An 18,530-nucleotide genomic window follows, 5' to 3' on the forward strand; every position below is an offset into this window, starting at 1 on the left:
CCCAAATCGTCATCGTTTACGCGGGTTTGTTCAACAACCCCTGTTTGTTTGGCGGGACTGAACTAAGAATAAGATCGTCCGTTGTCTAATCGGTAACAAATAACTAGAATACTATCATTTAAGGGTTGTTTTAATACTTGTCTAATGTAGTATGATGTTACGTTTGCTAGCTAATTGTAAGGTAGCTAACGGCATCAACTAAATGGTATCGGTACTCTGAGTAGAGCGATATGTTTTGTTGACTGGCGTAGAATTACGGTCATTAATTAATAAACTAGTATCACTTTGTGCTACTGAAGTATTTTTTTAATTGTTTATCACCAGCAACCATGCAGTTTGGTGGTAGAAGAAGGAAGCTGAACATCAATCCTCAGACGGAGCTCTATGGACATGCTCTGCAGTTCTACGTGCAGCCTCCTCTTGAAAACATGTCCCTCAGTGAATTTGAGACATTTGCTGTGGACAGGCTGAAATGTAAGACCATTGTTTCATGCCGTTTTGCTGTGGATAATGTTTTCTCTTCTGTTGTGAAATACATTTTACAAAATTTTGACGTTGCATGTTGTATTTTCCATATCGTTTTTGAATGCTGCTACAGTGTTGAAGACTGTTGAGACTCTGGGAGTGAGCCACGTCAAGCTGTCAGAACAGTATTCCAAGAAGCTGGTCAGTGAGTCCAAAGCTTTGAGCTTTCCCCACAGACTAGACAATGTGAGTAGACTAAACACAACAGCCATTATTGATAAATACACACACACACACACACACACACACACACACACACACACACACACACACACACACACACACACACGCACACAGCTTTATTACCTGTCACAAGGGTTTCCCTATCATGGCATCATCGTGCACCATCACAACTATATTGCATTATACCGACTGTTCTTTTTAGCCTATTTTCATTGCTGAAAATGGTTAAAAAGTGAAAATTTGTAATGTAATAAAATTCATCTGCACCATCTTCTGGAAGAGAGACTGACTGTGCTACTGGTGTCAGATTTTACGTACTAAAATCTCACAACACCAGTAGCACCAGTGGAACAGAAGCACAAAGACATGAAGCACTAGTGACTAATGACAGATGTATTTTAAAGTGTATTTTAAAGTGTTGACTATGTTTCAGAATCTTCAGGATGACAAAAGAACTCTGAGTGGACCAAGTGAATATGAAAAACGAAGAAAGGACCACATATCTCACTTCATTCTCAGACTTGCCTACTGCCAAACGTAAGCCTGTAGTTAAAAATATTCGAACCATGAGTGCATTCTGGGCTTAAGGATTGTTTCTAAACATTTTTTTAAGGGAGGACCTGAGAAGGTGGTTCATACAGCAAGAAATTGATCTTTTCCGCTTCCGCTTCAGTACCCTGACTTCACAGCAGAAGCTTGAATTTCTCCATAGAAATAATCTGCAGTATGACACAGTAAGTTTTACCATTGTTCACATTTTTGAAAGTCTGTTTTCATTTTAAATAAATCAATAGGTTCACTCAAAACAAAAAATCCTTTTTTCTTTTTCCTTTATTACTTGATGCTTGCTCACACATTTGATGCTTATACTAGTCCACAGCTTTGAATTGAAAGGTTTGTAGACTGACCGGAACTGACTGCTTCAACTGAATGAATTTATCTAATAAATGTATTTCTATACTGACCAGAATGTTGTATGTATTGTATGCCAAAAGTAGTAAGTAGGTATTATAATTATTATGGAAGCATACTGTATATTGTGATTTCTGTCAGAAAAATCAGTCTCCATTACTAATGAATACTTGACAGTTTATTGTATTGAGATTTTGTAGAGTCTTATAAGGGCTGTGAAATAATTCAGTTATACTGTATTTCATTGTTGAGGCACATTTATTAGTTGATAAAATAGAAAGAAAACAAAAATCCGATGGGCTGGTAAGATTAAATTTAAAGTAACATGTCACCAGTGTGTAATTAAACTGAGAGAACTAGTCTACATTACTCCACACTACCATCTTGCTGGTTGTGTTCAGTGCAACATGTATTTAAAAATTATGTTCACTAGATGGCGCTGTTTGATCTCTTTAAGAGGATGCGAGCTGAACCTTGAATGATGATAAAAATCATCTTTATTTGTTAAACAGATTTCTGACACAGTACATGTACATGAGCACAGTCACACTTCCCCAATCAGATGTGAACAGCAACTATGTGTGTTTCTGGTTTTTACTGAATTTTTGACTTCAACCTGAAGAAATCACCTACGTGTTCATCAGTGAAAAGAAAAGCGATGCATTCATCTGATTATTAATCTTTGTTTTCATTGAGTCCCAACTTTAAGTATCTTAATGCTGGCACAGTGATACTTTTCAATGAAACTTTTTTCTCTTATTACTTTGCAGATCAGCACGGAGGAGAAGAAGTCTCTGCACGATAAACTCATCAACTCGAGTTACAGCGTCAGTGGAATCACTGTGGAGGATCAGGACTTCTACAAAGTCAGTCACTCATCCTTCTCTTCTCTGAGCGTGCATTTAATGAGCTGTTGTATCCAGGTTTTACATAGTGGATGGAATTAGTAGAAATATCTATCTATCTGTCTGTCTGTCTATCGCTCTATCTATCGCTCTCTATCGCTCTCTACATCTCTGTCGCTATAAAAATTTTGAAATACAGTAATGTAATAGTTGATTCCACATTTTATAACATTGACAACAACAGACTTTTTTTTTACTTATAACTGCTCTCCCTATTTTGTGTTTAATGTGTTCCCTTCTCCATTACAAGGTAACTTGGAAATTATTGTATTTTGTTTAATTTTTTTTTTCTAAATTCTTTGACAAAAAATTGTCCAGAAACAAATAAAATTCTGCACGCTGGATTTTTAAAGTGGCACACTATCACCTTTTCACAAGAAGGTCAATGTAGTCAGTGTTCCAGGTGCTGCTTGAGACACCAGTGTGTAACCGTAATGATAACACTGAAGTCATCTCATGTAGGATTTCAAATTTTAAGTAGTAATGATGGGTCATGAATTGAATGTGTTGATTTTTTTTCAGATCAAGGGAAAAAAAAACTTTGCTTTTGAATTGTATTATCGGAAAGTTAATATCCAGTGTCTTTAGAAGTTGAACCATTGCACTAGGGACTGAAGGAGTGAGTGTTGCATGAAACCTGTCTCATGTGAATCCTGCAGTTTAATGGAAATGCAAATCTAAATTTCAGTACTCGTTTAACATCATTACGAACAGATCAAGCACAGTTTAGTTGATTGCTTAGATGAATTAAACTGTCTGCATAATTTGGGTCCAATTTAGAGGCGTCTAAATGTAGGAACCCGGATCACACACATTGCCTCCACTCTGTCTGATATTGTAAATGAAGATTGGTTGAAATGACAAAAAAGAGCTTCAGTTATTTTTGAGAGAAATGGAAATTTTGTGGTTTGTCAGATAGAAACGTATCTCCTGATATTAAATGCAAAAGAAAATATTTGTCTAACTCAGTTTAAATGAAAGTACTGGAGAATTAAAATTGTCCCAAATTAGAATTTACTTTACATTTACACAAAAGATTTGGTGATTATAGTTTTGTTCTTTGAGATAATATAAATCATATTCCACTGAACACCATCGGAATAAGTTTAAAGATTAGATTGCATTTTAAGTAGTGAAATTTCTGAGCTGGTGTGGGTCAGAGTGTCATATGCTAACCTGGCATGCAAGCAGGACATTGTCTATAAGCACATTAATACACATTTCACTTTTATTTTAAAGGTTCCCTTTCAAGATGCCCTGGATCTACTGAGAACCAGGAAGGTGTATCTCAAAGCCGGCTATGTTTACATCCCTCACCAGGACATTGTCACCATTGTGCTCAATGATTTCAGAACTAGACTTTCTAAAGCTCTTGCAGTAAGTGTCTGCAGCTCTTTATCTTTTGAAAAGTTCAATAATGATATTAGTGCATTAATACAGTCAGTTTTTGTTTATGAGAAATTTTTGTGTGGGTCACCACAAAGAAACATTTGCATGTACTTTAATGCACATGGGCTATTTCAACGGACTTTTGTTTGAATCTGTAGTTTTGTGTTTCACAGTTAAATACAGTCTAAATACAGCCCCAACCTCCAAAAATAAAGCTGGTTTTAAATCAACAACCTTTTATCACACATAATGTCCACTCCTTGTACATATAATTTATCTAAATATGTTAAATGCACAAGGAAAAATATTAGTGCAGCCATGGCTGATGCCTGCAGTACCCTGAGGGAAGCTGGAGAAATGCAGGGTTCAGATGAGGGGAATAAGTATGCACATATGACATAAAATGTCTGGAGGAAAGACTGGGGACAGCTAATATAAAAGTGTTTGTTGTTGTCCCCACAGGCGTGCCTTTTTTAAGATGCAGAAGAGTGTCTATGAAGGCACAATATCAACAACACTTGAGCATCACAGTGAATGCCCTGAGGAATGTGCAACATGATGTTTAGTAACTAGAGGCATTCTTTATGATACATGTGAGGAGACAGTTCTAACCAGGCAGCAGTAGAATGTGTGTTCAACAACCAAGCAGGACCACTAAATAGTTCGTGAAAAAACTTGTTAATGAAGCACATGAGATCCACAGTCCACAGAAGAAATAATTACAATATTTTCTGGACTATAAGGCACACCCTCACTAATTTGTTTGTTTTATAATTGATTTCATATATAAGGCGCACCGGATTATAAGGCGCCAACAATAAAAAATAAATAATATTTATTTGATAAACTGCAGCGGCTGTAGTTGCGCAATCCGTCCACCAGATAGAGCTGCGCTGGTCAGACAGTCATGATTGCATTCATGACTTCCTGACTACCTTTGAGTGGCCCCTATTGTTATGTCAATAAGCCATTCTGAGCCTCATCAAGGAAACCTGATCACTTTGCCATCTTAGGAAGAAGTCAACACGCATATTAAAAAACCTGACATTAAAAACTGGTTAAATTCATTACGAGTGCAGTTGGTGCGAACAGAGCAGATTATTTCCTGATCTGAAGTTCGAAGCAGATATTTAAGCTCCGACGTTCGTCTTTGTATATTAATTATATATTGTTTCGATCAATCGGTAGTCCAGTCGGAGGTGAGGTGCAGCTATTTGCTTCTGTGTGTCCTAAACAATTTTTTAACTAGTTTTTAATGTCAGGCTGATAATTTACTGGCAAATATGACGCTGTTTTACTCCTAGAACTGACTTTAACGTCGGTGTCTCACCGCCGTGAATCTCACCGCCGTGAATATCACCACACGTAGCTGCAGACAGAATACACAAGCCTGAATGGGCCCCTCCGCCGCCCCCCCAGAGCTATCAACTACATTTGTAAATCAATGCAGCACACCCGTTGGTACCTTTGTCTAGCAGTGACTCTGCTCTTGAAATTTCAGAAAAGGCTGGAAGTTCAGCTTTGAGGGTCTTTCATTCACCTTTATGCCAGTTTTTTCTGTCTGTTTCCAAAGACTAATAGAATGGACCATCACTAGATTCCAGCACAATGGCATTTTTAAGACCAATTAAGTTTAAAGTGGGTTATTTCTGACGCCAAATAGTTAGGAAATACTGAGATCAGTCAGTCAGTCAAACTTTATTAATAGAATTGTTGAAAGTTCCTTATGTTTTGCTACATAATCACCGGTGCTCCTACAGTCTGCTCTACCGTCTGAGAGCAGCTCAGTCAGAGCCGGGACTTCGGTGAAGCCCCTTGACTACCGTTGTTAGGGGGCGTAGGCCAGAGTGCCTTGTGAGGGGGCTCCTCTGGTGGCGGAGTGTGGCATGACTGGCGGCCAGACTGCCGGCTTTTTTTCAGCGATCATGTTTTTAACCAATATTAATATGAATATTAATCCATATATAAGACGCACCGGATTATAAGGCGCACTACGGGTTTATGAGAAAATTTTAGGCTTTCAGGTGCGCCTTATAGTGTGGAAAATACGGTAATTATTCCAGGGGAAAAAATATGTGTGCTTTGGGAGGAACATTAAGATTTTTAATATGATTTGATGTACATTTAACACAATATTGATATGAAGATTTAAACCAGCTGAGGGAAGGTCTTACAGAGTTTTTTGTGATGTTTGATTTTCACACCCCACTGAAACAAAGGGTCAGAGATCGAGACAAGCTGTGACAGACGTGATTAGTTTTGAAATGCGAACCTTTTTTTGTTCAGTGAACACCAAGCAAATCATTTGAGTGTCTTATACCTGCATGAAAAGAAATCAGTATAGTACTACATTTCTATTATTTTTCACCAAATTACACATCCAAGATCCTACCATTACCTGTGGTCATATGGAGAGGCAGTTTTCAATTTCATGCCTTTTTAATGACACCTTTTCTACTATGTCCCCTCATTGTCCCCAGCGGAGTAGAATAACCATTATAGTAGCTCAAAAACAGTCAAGATGGCACAGTTACAAGAAAAATTGCTCTGGAACACTATTTTGTTCCAACAGCAAGTGGTCCGGATAATTACCTTGAAATGAGAATGGCAGAACTGGACCAAGTTGTTTTAATGTGTTTGTTTTTAAATTTTGAAAATACAACCCTTTCTGTCCCATGATGGAGGACTTGTTTGGGTGTAGATACAGTATGTTGAACGGAATCCATGGCTTTCTATACTATACCGAGAACAAAACACTGTTGTGTAAGTAATAATCACAGTAGAGTCCTATGCTACTTCTAGGACATGGTATGAACTTATGTCTGCAAAATGATAACATATAAAAACATGAGTCAGGTTTGAGGCCCATGCTGCTGTACATGCATTCTGGGATTAGTAAGCCACGTCTGAACCACTCTCAGAAATCATTTTTTTAAATTCTGAGAGTCAAGCCAAGTCAAGTTTTTATCTATCGATGTTCGTGATCATTTTGAACTGTGCGGTTTAAAAGTACTTTTTAATGTATTGTTGTTACACAAATGTGGATGTTTTGTCATCTCTTTTGCAGCTGACTGCACGCTCTTTACCAGCAGTGCATTCTGATGAACGACTCCAGCCGCTCCTCAACCACCTCAGGTAAGCAATGGGATTACTAACGTTACTGCCACTTTGACATGGATTCTGTGGAAAGAGATTTAGCAGGGTTATTTTGGGACAATGAACATGAGGTATTTGTGGATGGACTGATTGAAGCCAGAAATGTCCCTTGAAATGTCCCTACACACAAGGTGTTTAATGAACCAATAGTACTAAAGCTGACTGATTTTTCTAAGGTGGCCTCCTGTAGATACCTCCATGTAAAATATTCTACTTTGGCACGATTGGAAGTTAATGTGTGTTGGTACACAAGATGGAGAGAACACCTCTTTTCATCTTGAAAAAGGAGAGAGGCTTAACACTTTGGAGGCTCATCAGCTTTAAATATCAAAATGCATTTATGGGTCAAAAAAGTAATCTTTCCAGATTCTTGTAGGACTAGTGGGGTAGTAGTCGTGGTTAAACCAGTATTCTCTATGTGAAAGGGAACACAGTACGGAATAGCAAAGTTGTCAGTTTTAACATCTTTTAAAATTTGGTTACATTGAGGAAACGCACAGCCTCTAAGATTTTATCAAAAACCCCCAAATCAGAGTTGTCACAGCCTTGGTGTTTTTTGTTTTAGTCATGCTTATGTGGGGCAGGATTACAGCATCCAGAAAAATGTTGGGAAAATCTCGTTGGAGCAAATCGATTCGGTAAGTAGCATCGTCCATCGTTGTGAGACGTTAGGTTCAAGCTGTTATTTGCTTGGGGATGTATTGCCTCACGCACACACTCATACACACTACGGGCAATTTTGGAACGGCCAATTAACCTGAATTGCATGTTTTTGGAGTGATTGGTGTCACGCCCGTAGTTTCCCCCGACTCACGCCCTTAGTCAGCTGGGATAGGCTCCAGTTCCCCGCGACCCGCCACAGCGGATAAAGCGGTATAAAGATGAATGAATGAATGTATTAATGTATTGCCTCAAGTGCCAGAATTTAAGATTGTGTATTAATGCTAGTGGATCAAGTTGATCAGTCATTTAATATTATGTTTCTGGTTATGGTTATATTTAAAATAAGTCCCATAGATTTAGAATGCAAGTAGTTAGTTATAGATATAGTTCTTATATTGCAGATATGTTGTAAATATAGACCTTATGTTGCATGTTTGACTTCAGCTTGCAGGAAAGTCTTTCCCACTGTGTATGAGGCAACTCCACCAGGCCCTGAGAGAGAACCACCACCTCCGCCATGGTGGTCGTATGCAGTATGGCCTCTTCCTCAAAGGCATCGGCCTCTCGCTGGAGCAAGCACTGCAGTTCTGGAGGTCAGAGTTCATAAGAGGCAAAGTGGATGCAGACAAGGTAATGCTGACATCACGAGTGCCATATATGTTATGAAATGTTTTTGTTTTTTCTAATCAATGATGGACTTTAAATACAAATTAATTCAGTAAATGGCTTTCCTGCTGATGCAGGTTGCTCCGCTAACCCTTCCAATCAGTTGATCGACTAATAGTTTGGCATCAGATTGAGATCCCCTTTTTTTTTTACTATAGCTTCAGTGTTTCGATGTGTATTTTTAGGAGCACTGAATTTTACAAGTGCCGAGAAAGCTTTTCATTTTGCTGAACTGAACTGATGCCTGAAGTGTTGCATTCAGGCATCATTCCGGTGACGTGAGTCAGCAAACAAAGTTTCCTTGCTTGTTGTTTTTGAAGTTACATATCTGGTGATTTTTCAACCATCGATTGCTACTCGGTGAATTTTTCACTACAGTATTTTCCATGAGTACGATCTACTGAATAGTTATCCTTGAACTTGTTTTTAGGTGTGAAGGATTGTTCAGAACTGAGTGCCATTCTAGTGTATCAGTAGTTATTTTTATTATGTAGTGCATTATGAGTTCTCATACATTCATGGTCCATGCTGTGGCTGCACTCAGTGTCCTGCCAACTGCACTGTCTGATGAGTTTCAGGTCACTAATAATAACCTAATCAACACTGAAAGCAACTGTGCATTACAGACAGAGACTGGACCTCCTCTGGAAGACAGGTCCTGTCACAGATGCCACAAATATCAGGTTCAGTGAGACAAGTGCAGTCATACTGGTAGAAACACCACCATACAGCAATAGGAATTCACCCAGTCAAGGTGAAAATGACCGTCCTGTCGATGTGTGCTCCTTACAGATATGTGCTACTTGTCACATCTACATATGAAGGTTAGGGTTGAGGTAGGTCTGTGGATTCACATTAATGTAGTATTTTTAACCAGGGCCACATGAATCTCAGCAGTTTTTAAATACATTTAACAAAGCAAGTACCTCCCACTTCACAACCCACATTAAGATTTAAGTAATTGTTCGTTGCTAAAGGAACAGCAACAGTCTGTATGGATCTGCAAGATTCTGTTACCAGAGGTCCGTATTGACGGCCTCTGGTGCTCCATTTCTGAGGTGGTTCGGTTCCCATGGAAGAGCTCACAGAGAAGATGAGATGTGCTGCACAAAACCCAGCACTTGTCCCACAGCATTGGCAGCAGAACAGTGCTGGGCAGATTGCGGCTTTACAATGATGTATGTGTTAAGTCAAAGACTGCACTTTGTGGCAGGATGCACAAAGCCTGCTCATTAGTATGTAACAGGCAACGAGAAAAAAGATGGAAGCCAGCGATGCCGAAAGGAAGACTTGCAGGAAGAGGCAATGTAAAATTAGGCTAGAGGCAGAGAGACCATTGATGAAATCGACTTGATTTATCCATTTTTCCTACCACAGAAGTTGGCCTATTCATTTAGAGGGCTGTCTGAACTATATCTTGTTTTCTTTTTGCCTTGGGGGAGAACAGCTTGTCAACTGTTTATTTAACAAATGCAAACTTCAGATTAATTTATTTGCCTCAACCAGAACCATTATTCAGCTGGTCTTAAAGCGTATCTACAAAGGTGATTCCTGACAGTTTGTTTTTTTTTAAAATCAATGGTATCGTCAGTAGTTTGGAAAGTAGCCCCTTAGCTTTCTTTGCTACCCTGTGTTAAACTGTGAAAATGTGAATTTTTTGGACTATGGATGTCATTTTCTTTGGATCAAGGAATTCACTGGAACTTATTTTCATAAATAAAACATTAGTATTAAATAAAATGAGCTTTTAGAATGGATGTACTGTTTCAGCAACTTGACAGACTGAATGTCACTATACATAGAATAATGGTTGATGTATAATTTTATAATGTTAATTATTGGAACAAAAACTAGACAAATGTACATATTTGTGAATTTTACCCTTGATACACACAGACAACCAGCTGTTTGTAGCAAGGGAAATTTGAGGTCCACTTTTCTTCCTTTAAAAATAGATGGTCACAGTCTGGACCGAACAGGATCATCGTTTTGTTTTTTTATAGTGTGGGAAAGCATGTTTTGGATTATTCTTGCCTTATAACTTTTTTAACAGTTTAAGTTACAGCCATCATTGTCAATAAACTAACATTTTCAACAGTTAATGGTGACACCTACCATCGTCAGTAAGAATGTTAAAAAATACAAATAGAAGAAATTAAAAAAAAATGTTTATCTAGGGGTGATGCACACTGATGCAATTTTAGTTTTAGCAGTAGCAGGCTTGTCACAGTGTTTTATGGACTTTGCTGTACTTATTTATCCGTGTTGCCTTTTTGTTGTAGATTATGTGTTAAGGGCCGTTTAAATCTGCCTTTTCTTTCTCCAGTGTTTTAACTTGTGTGAACTTGGAGTATTTTGTAGACCCTCATGCTTTGTCTGCAGGTTCTGTAGTGCGGATTAGGAAGCAAAGCATTTTTAATGGTTTTAAATACAAATGCAATTGGAGCTACAAGCATATCAGTTACCATGGACTCAGCCTAAGAAGCCATGCCAAGTTTACACACACGCACACACACGCATACATAATCCCTTTGATTGTGTCCTATTTCTCTGTTTCTATTGCCGCAGGTTTTTGTGAACGTGTCCTAGAGTGTGGGGGGATGTTAGCAATCTAGCCCCACAAACTAAGATGTGCAGGAGAAATGCTGTGGCTCTGCTCCTCTAATGCATCTTTTGTGCATGTATTTAGATTTCATGAATTCCCTCTGTATAGAGGTCAGCTGTATTAGAGTACAGTATATTCATGATTACCTAAAGTGTAGGAAAGCAGTGGTGATTAAAAGAAACTGAAGCCAATTTTATCTAGATGACTCATGCTGTGTGAGAAATTGAACAAGTGGAGGAGAAATTGCAAGGTGCTTTGGACAGCATCTAATGTGGATGAACAACTGAGAGGAATCTGAATGTATTTCTCAAGGACAACTAAAAATAAGTTACTAAATGGTAAATCAGGTCTCTCTAATCTATTTGCTTCATTTTGCTGGTATAATTATAGTTACTCCTGTCAACTGCTTTGAAATGTTTTAATGAAGCGAGATTACCGTAGCTCTATATTCAGTTGAATTTTTTGTGTTGTTTTTTTCAATATTGTTCAAACCAAGAAAAGTTTCTTTTTCTTTTGTTTTGGTATTGTGACCTTTGGTCAGCTTGTCTGTTCTGGAAGGATTCTGCCTAGTGAAAGAATGAAATGTTACCCAAAGTGATGTAGATTAAATGCACTACTAATGCATTACTTCCAATGTGAACATTTGTGCATTAGTATCGTCAGATATGATGTCTTTGGCAACAGAGATTATTGAAGGGTGTGAAGTTAAAAAGACAGGCAGAAAATTAGTGTAAAAACAAAACATTAGAGAGCTCTGAGATCTCCATCAAAGCAGTGGCAGTTTCCCAGTGAAGTTCACATGTGAATACAGTTTGTGGCAGCATTTCAGTCTCCCTGGAACACCTTCTTTTTTAAACAAACTGAGTTTGCAGTGGAGCTCACCTCCACAGGAACATGGTCCCCCCTGCTGGTAGGATGACTGCACCTGCAACTATTCACCAGTCATCACCCTGCTGAACACCTTGAGCAGGTATTCATTCATTCATTCATCTGTTTCCGCTTCATCCACTGCGGCGGGGAGCTGGAGTTTATCTCAGCTGACTGAGGGCATTAGGTGGGGGAAACTCCGGGCACCTCGCCAGTGCACCGCGGTGCCACACAGAGACAGACAAGCGCGCACACACTCTCATAACTACGGGCAATTTGAAACAGCCAGTTAACCTGAAGTGCATGTTTTTGGAGGTGGGAGGAACCCAGACAGAACCTACGCAGACACGGGAAGAACATGCAAACTCTGCATAGGGCGGGACTAGAACCCGGAACAGCCTTGCTGTGCGGCGACAGCGCTACCCACTGCGCCACAATGCCGCCATCTTGAGCAGGAAGTGAAGCTTCAATAGTTTTGTTTATTCAAATTTTATTTTAAGTTAAGACAACATAGTGAAACAGTGAGTCGCACCTTTGCTTCACATCAAGAAGATTTCTGGTTTGATTCCTTTCTGTGTGGACTTTGCATGGTGCTTCGAGTTTCAAGTTTATTTAATTTTAATGTAGCCCAGATTCACAAAAAATGTCTCGAAGGGCTTTACAATCTCCACATGGACGATGGAGTCCCCGTGTCTGTGTGGGTTCTCTCATGGGTTCTTTAACGGGCTCTACAGCTTCCTCCCACCTTCAAAAACCTGAAGCTGAGGTGACTTGAACTCTCTAAATTAGTCTGTAGGTGTGAGCGTGAGTGAATGTTTGTCTCTCTATTTGTGGCCCTGTGATAAACTGTTGAAGACCAGGCAACTTCTTGAAACGATCATCTTATTTTCAAGATGATGAATGTATGACTTTAACATCTTCTATCTTAAAATCTGATGTTTATTCATAAGCTTCATCAACACATTCAGTAAAGATGTCTTACAGCAATGTAAGTAAGACCTCCACAGTCTCACCTGGAAAATGATGTTAACTATCTTTTTGTTGACCACAGAGGATTTTTTTTTTTTTATAATTTGCTAATGATTTCACATAATACATAATAAGCATACTTAAATGCCATCAAAGTTTCAAAATTCGTTTTACTAGAGTAAGAGGTTGTTAATGAGGAAATGGCTTTCTGGATCCTTAGAAAGTCTACGTGATTAATATTTAATTGATTGTATTTAAGGAAGATTTTATGGATATTTTAATTGCACCGCAGCTTGTCTCTTTAGCAGCTCGAATGGTTTTGTGGCATCATTACTGTGTTATGATGGGTGCAGTCATGATGAGTGTTCTGCCACTGTTGAATTGCACCGTGTGTGTTTTACTGTTTAATTTTTAGAGGACGGGTTCCTATAATTCATTCTTTATGGTTTCGCATAAGTGCTGTGCATATAAAAAAGGATTCGTTGTTAAGATTGTGTGGCTTGATCTCCAGCAAAATGAATGAAGGGTTTGTACAGAAGATGATGTGAAGGCTTGCAGCAGTCAGACTCTTAAAGTTAATTGATATTGTTCACTTGTGTCCTTTAATGTTTTTTGTTTGCTTGTTTTTTTTCGGTGATCATACAAAGTTTTTCCCAGCAATTAAAAATCAAGGGACAGAAAGTTTCATTTAGTTTGAAATAGGTGACACTGCTGTCACGTTATAAGATTAGGTTAAGGCATTGATTTGTTCACTATAAATGCACCCTGTTTGTCAACATTAACTTTGAGTTGTCTTGCGAAAATAAAAGTAACGGTGTTATGTGTTCAAATTTTTAAAAAAGCGTTTAAAAATGATATGGATCTCATAGAGCCAAGACATTATCATCATCAATTCATTGTTTTGAGCTAATCGTCCAATTGCCATCACGGTATTCTAAAAAGATACATCTTATTTAGTTTGACCAAGACAAAGAGAAACAGCATACATTTCAAACACTCAGACCCTTAATTTGAGATGGTTGCTCAGAGGGGTAGCAAAATGGGAAAGGAGAGCAAAACACAAGGTTTCACAGTTGATGTTGTGTTTTTCTAGTGAACCCTGGATAATTATTTGTGAGCCTTGAAAAGGGAAATGAATGAAATCATCTGAGAAGTTTAGGGGGGATGCTTTTCATTGGTCGAAATACCAACAACTCTTAGACATTGATGTATGACTGAAGGCTTACCTTTCGGCACCGTTCTCTTTTTGACAGATATCAGTGGAGCACATTGGTAATTTTCCCAGTGAACAATAAATATTGTGCCACATGCGTAGGAGGATGCAGGTTCACCTGAATCAGTTTCCTTCCTCAGTTCTTTCACTTAAAATATAGTCTTCATATTGTTTAAAGGAGCAGACATTTTTGGAGAAAGATGGTCATGTTACGATATCCGTTCAGCTATCTCAAGTGTGCCATGCCGCTACAGCAGGTCCTCTCTAATAGCTCTATATTTCATGGAGGAAAACACCCTCTCAAAGCTGACATGATGTATGACAATGTCTCTTTTCACTCCAACCTTGTCCCGCTTACACTCTCATCCTCACTAATGCCTTCCCTTTTCCTCTCCCGTCATCTCTTCCTGGCTGTAGTTTGACAAAGCATATGCCTACAGCATCCGCCACATGTTTGGCAAAGAAGGCAAGCGAACAGACTACACCCCCTACAGTTGCATGAAGGTGATTTTATCAAACCCACCCAGCCAAGGCGACCATCATGGTGAGTTGACAGCTGTTGGAAGGAACCATTACCCATGTGATAAGCCACCCAGCTGTCATTATCAGGCCTCTTGGTTAAAACACCCGCTGTGGGGATAGTGATGCATCTGATTGTGGACATAATTACCAAACTCTTTATGCATAGTAAATATTTAAACAAGCATGCTATTTGCTTATTAACGCGTGTATCTACTTGCTTTAAATCATTTCACTAGGATGTCCTTTCCGACACAGCGATCCCGAACTGCTGAAGCAGAAGCTTCAGTTCTACAAGGTGTCCCCCAGTGGAATCAGTCAGGTGGGTGACATCCCCTCCGCACCGGCTCTCTGACACCATGACGATCTGCTTCTGAAGTCCTCGAGGTTGCGTTTCTCCCCTGATTTGTCAAACTCAAATATAAATTTATTTTGTAAATGGGTTTATATAAAAAAGAAAAGAGTGAGTCTCAATAATGTTTCATCTGCAGTTTTTAAATCGTAGCGAAAACAACTTGAAAGGAGTTGCAGCACAGATTTGGCACTAAACACCCCGGGACAGACGACACACACCAACCTGTGAATGACGCCTTAAGAAGACACGAATTTATACACACACACAATGTGCTGACACAGGTTTTGTCATGCTGAGAGCAGCCAAACAAGACTAATAGTCGACTGAGAATGCACTTGCATCTGTTCTTTAAGCTAAATGCTAATGTCATCGTGAAAATGGCGATGTTTATTTGGTGAAATGTTGTCATTATGTGCCGTCTTAGTTTAGTTTGCTGTCAGGCTTACATTTTCCAATCAACATTAAAAAGAAAGTACTGATGTGATGTGAACAGCTGATGGGAATGTCACCTGTTTTTCAGGTATTTAATTGTAAACTAAGAGTTGAATATAATGAAAAATTAGTGGATCACCAAATAAATCAAATTTATTTTTACTTATATTTATGTTTATTTATTTCTTAGTTTGTTAAATGAAATGACACAGGGATGCCAGAGAAATTTGAGATTTTCACGGGATGTTTGACGTGTTTCAGTAATTCCCCATGAACCTCACAAAGGACATTCGATGTCTAAAAAGTTTCAATGAGACAAAATAGAACTGAAGCCCTCAGCACAGCTACTGTTTGCCCTTCATTATCTGTCTTTTTGGCATTTTTACAAATGTTACTGGTGTGTCATTAAACAAAATAATAAAGACTGAAATATCTGGCAGAGACTAATAAGCATTGAGTGTACTTGTGACAGTATCACAATGGAGATGGCCTTCAGGAATAAGGGGAATAATGAAAGCGTCGAACACAGGCGCATTCATTAGAACAGCCTGTCTCTTAGTCACGAAGATGTGAATGGGAGGAGCTCACACAACACTGGATCTGATAAAAGCAGGGCCAAAACTAAGACTACTAAGGATGGAATAAAATACAGCAACTCTTGAAATTAATCTGTAAAAAAAATATATTTTAGATGTACCAGAAAGTAAAATTGATTAACTGACTCAAAATAATTAAATCTAGCCTTTTATGGTTAGAGATGTAGTTGACTAAACATTTTTGATAAAGATACTGTCACAGTAATAATTTAAAACAAATTCAGAGTTAATGTGTTGTCTTTTAATCCTCTACATGTTGGGTTTTTTTTTGCAGATCCTGGAACTGGTTAAAGGGATGCACTACCAGGTGGCCTGCCAGAAATACTTTGAGCTCACACACAATGTAAGTATTCAGATTTATTTGATGACGATGTAACCGTGGCGATCCTCGTCAACAAAAAACAATTGTTGTTTCAAAAGAACAACTGTTATTTGTTGTTGGACTTTTACATGAAACTGAATCTGGGGTGGCCCAGAAGGATATGGACATTTTTCTACACATCTCCCATTAAATTAAAATATTTCTTCTTATATTACGATTTGACTATGTGATAATTCGCAAAGATGAATGATGCTAAAAAAATTTATTTTTTTTTCTAAATGAAAGAAACTAATGTAAAATATGCCTTTAAAAAAAGTTGTCTTTAAATACTGTGAAGTGGAATCCGACTTCTACCTTTATGTGTACAGTTTCTTGTATGAAATACACCCACTCTGAGGGATCCGGGCTATTTCACACACATATATTTTAGTTTCATTTTACCACTGAGATTTATTGCGTGCAGTGAATGCTTATTGAATTTAACCTTGCTTAGTTTGAATCTTTAAGTTATCCCATTCAGTCATTTTCAAGGTTTCTGCTCAGTGACTAGTAGTAAAACACTGGAAAACCAAAGTCTTAAACTTACAAATTTTGTTTGAGACAATGAATGTGTGATTTTCAGTTGGGTTTTGAGGAATGCTAAATGTTGTTTGATTGATTTCATGAAACCACAAGGTGTCTTATTGACATTATTTCTTGTCAGTCACATAACTATAGCACTGTAACACACCATCGAAAGGTAAAATGGTTTTAAAATGAAGATATTGTATGTAAGAGTATGGCTGAGAAATCTGAGGAGCTGGAGAGAAGGAACCCTTTCAACCCCTGCAGATTCATTATAATGTTTGTGCAAAGCTGTGCAGTCCGTGAATAAATGTCTTTAAAGCGCTTTAATTTCTTTTACCTAATAATTTCTCCTCCAGTGGTTCAAAGGGTAGAGGTAACAGAGTGAAATGCGTCCTTACTGATCTTAATTTGGGCTTTTTAAACATCAAACAAAATAATATAATTGTTTGAAACTTTTGGAAAAGGTCACATAAAGAGTTTGAAATTCTTCTGTTAATTGGCTCATAGATTTTTACTCACCATGAGTGATTTTGACATTCTATTTCCTCAAGGGGTATTTCATCTCTTCTCCGTTCTCTGAGGAAACAGCTAGCCAGTGACTTACTGCTCTAATTTGGTTGTGAAAACCTGCTGTCACCATTAATGTTACTAAATGAGTAAATCTTCATAAATTTTCATAATTTCATGTCTTTTCCAGTGCAGCACATTGCAAGACCTCATAAACACTAAATAACATTGAATCAGTTCACTGCTAACGTGTCTCTCCTGAGAAAAACTAGGCAATTTCTCTCTTGTGTGTTTTTGAGCAGACCGAGGACACCAATTTCTCGCTTAGTCATCCAAACCAGTACTTCATAGAGAGCCAAAAGGTGCTGGGAGGTGCCAAGGAAATAAAGCGAGACTTGGAGGCACCACAGAGGTCGCAGGAAAACGCTGCCTCCAGAACATCCAACACCGCTCGAGAACCACCAGCAAGCACCTCCAAGGGTCTGGGGGAGTCCATGGAGGAGCTGGACTCCTTCTTTCAAGATGAATGATTTTATTTTGTCGTAGAATTTAATGTGTCTCTTGTCTGAATGAGGTGTATATGGTACAAGTATTACAATTTCGTATCTCCATTACTGATTCGTCGTATTTTCAGTATGATAAGCAGCAGACGGTCTTTAAGACATTGAACTGAATTGACCTATAAGCGAGAACATCTTTAATGTTGTTTAACCAAAGTGTGAAATCCTCTCAGTGGTTCGTTCTTTGCTTTAACTGGGGCTCAACTGGGATTGTTTAGACAAAGTCTCAGAGCATTGTTTTGGCAGGGATGTGCTTTTGGGTGTGATGACTAGAACATTTCCCAGCTGTCTCAAAAACAATGTCATTGTATTTGCTGGCAGGAGTTTGGATGAATGGTGGCAGAAGGATGGATGAAAATAAACAATTTCCACAGCTGTATTATGTTGCCCTGGAATATTGCCTCATAGCACACGATGCAGTTTATGCAAAGCACTTTTGGTCAGGAGAAATTTCCTCACTTCCCTTTAACTTAAATCTGATGCATAAACTGGGGTGAAAGTTGGGAGCAGCTGCTGTGACTTTGTTCTTTTGTAGCTTCCATTTTTATTCTTACAGTATGCCTTAAAAGATTACTAACTTTTGATCCAATTAGATGCAGCGAACAGGCAGGCCTGAAAG

General features: G+C 38.4%; 1 protein-coding gene across 2 annotated transcripts; it reads left to right on the forward strand.

Annotated features, from left to right (window-relative positions):
* prim2 (DNA primase subunit 2) lies at positions 1 to 18,530 on the forward strand. 2 transcript variants are annotated; one of them, XM_068327498.1, is made up of 14 exons: positions 1 to 92; positions 325 to 474; positions 599 to 711; positions 1,142 to 1,245; positions 1,322 to 1,442; positions 2,391 to 2,486; positions 3,765 to 3,902; positions 6,982 to 7,049; positions 7,636 to 7,708; positions 8,178 to 8,363; positions 14,471 to 14,597; positions 14,812 to 14,894; positions 16,230 to 16,298; positions 17,654 to 18,530. In XM_068327498.1, the coding sequence occupies exons 2-14, from the start codon at positions 330 to 332 to the stop codon at positions 17,879 to 17,881; spliced, it is 1,551 nt and encodes a 516-aa protein (XP_068183599.1). In that variant the 5' UTR covers positions 1 to 92; positions 325 to 329; the 3' UTR covers positions 17,882 to 18,530. The 2 variants fall into 2 exon arrangements, with proteins under 2 accessions (XP_068183599.1, XP_068183600.1); XM_068327499.1 differs by having other exon boundaries at positions 5 to 24.

Source organism: Antennarius striatus, chromosome 11 (assembly GCF_040054535.1).
Source record: "Antennarius striatus isolate MH-2024 chromosome 11, ASM4005453v1, whole genome shotgun sequence".
NCBI classification, from domain to species: Eukaryota; Metazoa; Chordata; class Actinopteri; order Lophiiformes; family Antennariidae; genus Antennarius; species Antennarius striatus.

What these genes read in the sequence shown, in the direction of transcription:
- prim2 (XM_068327498.1), top strand. Translation starts at nt 330, where the DNA reads ATGCAGTTTGGTGGTAGAAGAAGGAAGCTGAACATCAATCCTCAGACG. An exon ending in CCGCTCCTCAACCACCTCAG is followed by an intron (nt 7,050 to 7,635) that starts GTAAGCAATGGG and finishes TTTTTGTTTTAG; the next exon opens with TCATGCTTATGTGGGGCAGG. An exon ending in CAGCCAAGGCGACCATCATG is followed by an intron (nt 14,598 to 14,811) that starts GTGAGTTGACAG and finishes TCATTTCACTAG; the next exon opens with GATGTCCTTTCCGACACAGC.